A 6000-nucleotide genomic window follows, 5' to 3' on the forward strand; every position below is an offset into this window, starting at 1 on the left:
TACTGAGACCCATCTCAACCCATTCAGAATGGCAGTCATTAAGAAAACACATAACAGAAGCTGGTAAGGATGTAGATCAAAGAAAATCCTTATATATTGCTGGCAGTAATATAAACTAGTCCTAACCACTATTAAAATCAATATGAAGATTTTTCGAAAACTAAAATAGGTCTTTCATATGACTATTGTGTGACACTACTCCAGGGCAACCTGAACAAATATCTACTTACCCCAGATAGGGACCTGACGAAGATACCACCAAAGTCCAACTTGGTGTACTTGAGTTTTTATTGGAGTTACTTACAGGAGTATGGGTAGGAGTTGGTTGGTTACAGGAGCAGAAATATTCAACAAGAGGCATCACCAAAAGCCATCCCTAGCATGGATGACAGGTCATGACAGCTGGAAATCTAGAGTGCACTATCAACTTGACAGGTTGGAGGGAGCTCTTCCAGGTAGCTCAGTTAGTCTGAGGGTATTTCTCAGCAGTCCTTACTGCTTTTATATGATCGGGGAAGAAGTGGCTTAGTGTATCCTGTCAGCCTCAGGGATTTCCTGAAACTTCTGATGTTTACTTCCTGAGTCATAGGAGCTTCCAGTAGCATAGAATGTTTGATCTTAGAGAAATTTTCTGTACAGCAATGACCATCTATACCACTCCTGGATATTTAGCCAAAGAGTTCCAGGTCAGGATCACAGACATGTGCACATCCATGTTTACAGCAGCATAGTTCACAGTAACTGACTCATGGAACCAGTCTTGGTATTCAGCAACAGAGGATAAAGAATATGTGATGTGTATACACAATGGGATTTTTTTTAGCCATAATAAAGAACCAACTCATGTCATTTTCATCAAAATGGATGCAACTAGAGCTAATCATAAAGAATAAAGCCAATTTCAGAGAGACAAATAGCATGTGTTTTTGCTTATTGCTATTTCTTGGCTTTCTATAGATATATAAAAATCATATGTTGTGTACATGAAATGACTGTCCCCAGAAACAAAGAGGACCAATGGGGGATAAGGCACTAGAAAGGGGAAAAGTATGGAGAGTATGCTCAGCATTCAGTATATACATACCTATACAGAAACATTTAAAAAGTAATGTATTTCTAAAACATCTTCCCCAGACGAGCTAAAGTCTGGTCTCTTTAGTGCTTCTGCCAGAGCTTCTAGGGGATCTAGATAGCATGGGCTTCAAAGACTAGGTGATGCACAGACACAGCTGGCCAGCCTAACTGTGACTTTGAATGTGTGAACAGCTCAGGGCCTCTCAATCATTCTGGGGTTAGAGGTGAGTAACGGTCCTGAAAACCAGAAGATAAGCAGCATTAGGATGCGCCTATTGAGGAAGGGCCTGAGTAAAGTAGGTGCTTCTAGAAGCAAAGCTGGTTTAGAGAGTCACTAAAAATGGGGGAGTGTGATCTCTGGAAAGTCTTTGATAGTCCGGCACGCAGAGGCAAAGCAGAGGCAGGTGGATCTCATGAGTTTGAGGCCAGCCTAGTCTACATAGTAAGTTCCAGAACAGCCAGCTGAGACTGTCTCAGGAAAAAAACAAAACCAAAAAACCTTTGATATCTCAGGGAACCTTAGGAAGAATCTGACCTATAAAGCACTTGAAAAGTTCATGTAGCCTCCTAGAAGTCATTACTGGCATATCAGCTAGGAATAATATTTTATTAAAATCCATGGAAAGAGAAAAGAAAAATAAAAACCAAAGTAAAAAGTCTGGGTTTTAACAGGGAATGGGGCTCTACCATAGATTGTTAAGCAGGCAAGGAAAACAATGTGTGTGGGTGTTTGAGGAAGATCAGCCTCATCCCGTTGCCTTGGAGAGGCAGCTCTGCTGCTCTGGCCCCTCTAGCATCACTCACTCACTCGCACACTGCCGTCCACACTGTCAGCAGCACGGTGGTGTTGTGTGGTTGTTTAGGCAGGACGGTGGTGATTCGGTCTGTTCAGGAAAACCCGAGCCTCCAACCCAGTAGTCCACTGGGTGCTGGTAGCTTTTACTTCGTTAGAGGACACTCACCCCTCATCTTTTGCAAACCGAAAGAGAACATTTTTTCCAATTTCCCGTCTTCCTGTGTCCTGTGACCTGACTCTTCTGTGTCTTCTGGGTCCCACCCAGAAGCAGTTGGCTTCTGTGAGCGGAAATCATTGCATCTGTGCTGGACCTTGGGGTGCTATTCAGACCCATGTGGCCTATTTATTATTTATTCGGGTTTTTTGTTGGTGGTGGGTTTTTTTGTTTGTTTGGTTGGTTGGTTGGTTGGTTGGTTGGTTGGTTGGTTGGTTGGTTTTTTGAGACAGTGTTTCTCTGTGTAGCCCTGGCTGTCCTGGAACTCACTCTGTAGACCAGGCTGGCCTCGAACTCAGAAATTCTCCTGCCTCTGCCTCCCAAGTGCTAGGATTAAAGGTGTGTGCCACCATGCCCGGCCCATGTGGCCTTTTTAAAGTTAGGCTGCTAAGCAGATGTTATGGAGGAAGTTGAATGTATGCCTTCTGTAATCTCTCATCTCTATATTCCAACTCTTTCCTTCAGGGTATAGATCAAAGCCCAAAGCCTCTGATTATTGGCCCAGAGGAAGACTATGACCCAGGTTATTTCAACAATGAGGTAACAGTTTTCTAGTTCACTCCTTTAATGTTCCTCCCTTGCTTTACCCACACTGCCCTTGACTGGAAGCAAGGTTGGTTGGCACCAGCTATGAAAGGACCCTATGGGGAAGGAGGCTCAGTGAACGCAGCTGAGCCGGGAAGATAGAGAGCTTAGGAATAAAGTTTGCTGCTTGTCTCCAGTCTCTGTGCCTCCCGGCCACTCTCAGTTTTCTGCCTTCCAGAGTGACATCATCTTTCAAGATCTTGAAAAACTGAAGTCACATCCAGCTTACTTGGTTGTATTTCTACGTTACATCTTCTCTCAGGCAGACCCCGGCCCTCTGGTAAGTCAGAAGTGTCACTCTGTTTGAGTCCCTCTTGTACTCAACAGAGAATCGCTGATCACTTTGTCTGATCCCTATGTATCTAGCTTTTAATGTCAGTTCCATAGGCAAGATCGGGCATCTCAAGGACAGAAAAAACAGACCCATACTTGTAGCCTGCTGGACAGCAAGATCTAGGCCAGGAAAACTGTTGTTCTCCATTGGTTTAGGAAGAATTCAGAGTTTTTTAAATGAAAGCAGACACAAATTGACCCAGGAGTTGAGAGAATCACCCTTGCAGATTTACAGTGTTTCTATAAAAACTTTTGAGCCGGGTGGGGGGGGGGGGGNGGCACACGCCTTTAATCCCAGCACTCGGGAGGCAGAGGCAGGNGGATTTCTGAGTTCGAGGCCAGCCTGGTCTACAAAGTGAGTTCCAGGACAGCCAGGGCTATACAGAGAAACCCTGTCTCCAAAAACAAAAAAAAAACAACAACAAAAAAAAATTTTTTTGGTAGGGCAAAGCACTAAAGAATCTTCCTTCTAAGGTGATACATGAAGGAATACCAGCTTCTGGAAAGCAAAGGCAGGCGGTCTCTTGAGTTCAGGGCTACACAATGAGACCCTGTCTCAAAAAAAAAAAAAAAGATATAGGAGAAGAGCGATAAAGTCCAGTGCCCCAACGTAGTCCACAAAGCCGCCAGCCACCCTCTCATTCCTCCAACCTGCATAGAAACAAGGGATGGTGGGAGAGGAGGGTCAGGGTTGTGGTTGTCAGAGTAAGCCCAAGGAATGAGTTGTTGATGCTTTCTGGGAGTATCACAGATAGAGGGCAGACCAAGCATTGATTGGCTCAAAGGGAACTCATTGAGTACCTGTTTGTTTAGCCCCGAGTGTTGATGTCTCAGGCATTCCTGAAAAGCCAGAGATCACCAAGAGAAGCAAAATAAAAGTTCTTTAGGAATAACACATAAACGCGTGAGGAAGCACCAAGAAACGTCGAGTGTGGAAGGAAACAGTAGAGTAGCCAGCCTGATCTGTGCTCATGGGAAAGACTGAGGTTGCTTATGGTTTTCAGACTCCAGATTGTTGGGATCTCAGAGGGAGAAGTCTTTGCTGTGGGAGGTTGTCCTTTTTTTGGATATTTTATTAACATTTCAAATGTTATCCCCTTTCCCACCCCCCACCCCCACCCCCTGAAACACCCTATCACATCCTCCCTCCCCCTCCTTCTATGAGGGTGTTCCTCTACCCACCCACCACTCCTACCTCCCTGCCCTTGATTTCCCTACACTGGGGCATCTATCCAGCCTTCATAGGACCAAGGACCTCTCCTCCCACTGATGCATGACAAGGCCATCCTCTGCTACATATGTAGCTGGAGCCATGTGTACTCCTTCGTTGATGGTTTAGTCCCTGGGAGTTCTGGGGGGTCTAGTTGGTTGATACTGTTGTTCTTCCTATGGGGTTGCAAACTCCTTCAGTCCTTTCTCTAACTCCTCTATTGGAGACCCCACGCTCAGTCCAATGGTTGGCTGTGAGCATCCGTCTATTTGTAAGGCTTTGACAGGATCTCTCAGGAGACAGCCATATCAGGTTACTTTCAGCTTGCACTTCTTGGCACCCACAATAGTGTCTGGGTTTGATAACTGTATATGGGATGAATCCCCACATGGGACAGTCTCTGGATGGCCTTTCCTTCAGTCTCTGCTCAACACTTTATCTCCATCTTTGCTCCTGTGAGTACTTTGTTTTCCTTCTAAGAAGGACCGAAGCACCCACACTTTGGTCTTCCTTCTTACTGAGCTTCATGTGTGGTCTGTGAATTGTATCCTGGTTATTTGGAGCTTTTGGGCTAATATCCACTTATCAGTGAGTGCATACCATGTGTGTTTTTTTGCGATTGGGTTACCTCACTCAGGATGATATTTTTAGTTCTATTCATTTGCCTAAGAATTTCATGAATTCATCATTTTTAATAGCTGAGTAGTACTCCATTGTGTAAATGTACCACATTTTCCTCTGTTAAAGGACATCTTGGTTCTTTCCAGCTCCTGGCTATTATAAATAAGGCTGCTATGAACATAGTAGAGCATGTGTCCTTATTACATGTTGGAGCATCTTCTGGGTATATAGAGGTATATTAGAGGTATAGCTGCTGGGTCCTCAGATAGTACTATATCCAATTTTCTGAGGAACCACCATACTGATTTCCAGAGTAGTTGTACCACCTTGCAATCCCACCAACAATGAAGGAGTATTCCTCTTTCTCCACATCCTTGCCAGCATTTGCTGTCTTCTGAGTTTTTGATTTTAGCCATTCTGACTGGTGTGAGGTAGAATCTCAGGGTTGTTTTGATTTGCATTTCTCTAAGGATGTTGAACATTTCTTTAGGTGCTTCTCGGCCATTCGATATTCCTCAGTTGAAAATTCTTTGTTTAGCTCTGTACCCCATTTTTTCATAGGGTTCTTTGTTTCTCTGGAGTCTAACTTGAGTTCTTTGTATATATTGAATATTAGCCCTCTGTTGGATGTAGGAGTGGTAAAAATCTTTTCCCAATCTGTTGGTTGCCTTTTTGTCCTATTGACAGTGTCATTTGCCTTACAGAAACTGCAATTCTTTTTTAATATTTTATCTGTTTATTTTTAAGGTTTGTTTGTTTGTTTGTTTGTTCATTTGGTTTTTGGAGACAGGGTTTCTCTGTATAGCCCTGGCTGTCCTGGAACTCACTTGTAGACCAGGCTGGCCTCAAACTCAGAAATCCACCTGCCTCTGCCTCCCAAGTGCTGAGACCACCCCAGCCACCACGCCCAGCGAAACTGCAATTTTGTGAGGTCCCATTTGTCGATTCTTGATCTTACAGCATAACCCATTGGTGTTCTGTTCAGGAATTTTTTTCCCCTGTGCCCATGTGTTTGAGGCTCTTCCCCACTTTGTCCTCTATAAGTTTTAGTGTATCTGGTTTTATGTGGAGGTCCTTGATCCACTTGGACTTGAGCTTTGTACAAGGAGATAAGAGTGGGTCAGTTTGCATTTTCTATATGCTGACCTCCAGTTGAACCAGCACCAT

The 6000-nt window shown here is 44.1% G+C and overlaps 1 protein-coding gene across 14 annotated transcripts in view; it reads left to right on the forward strand.

Moving 5' to 3' along the window:
* Positions 1-6000, forward strand: part of Arhgef11 (Rho guanine nucleotide exchange factor 11) — a 121182-nt gene that overhangs the window by 82310 nt on the left and 32872 nt on the right. For all 14 annotated transcript variants that reach the window (XM_029537748.1, XM_029537753.1, XM_029537746.1 and 11 more), the window contains 2 exons: positions 2550-2624; positions 2848-2949. In XM_029537748.1, the coding sequence (XP_029393608.1) occupies positions 2550-2624; positions 2848-2949 (177 nt within the window). The remainder of the gene's footprint in view (positions 1-2549; positions 2625-2847; positions 2950-6000) is intronic.

This window comes from Mus pahari, chromosome 4 (assembly GCF_900095145.1).
Source record: "Mus pahari chromosome 4, PAHARI_EIJ_v1.1, whole genome shotgun sequence".
NCBI lineage: Eukaryota > Metazoa > Chordata > Mammalia > Rodentia > Muridae > Mus > Mus pahari.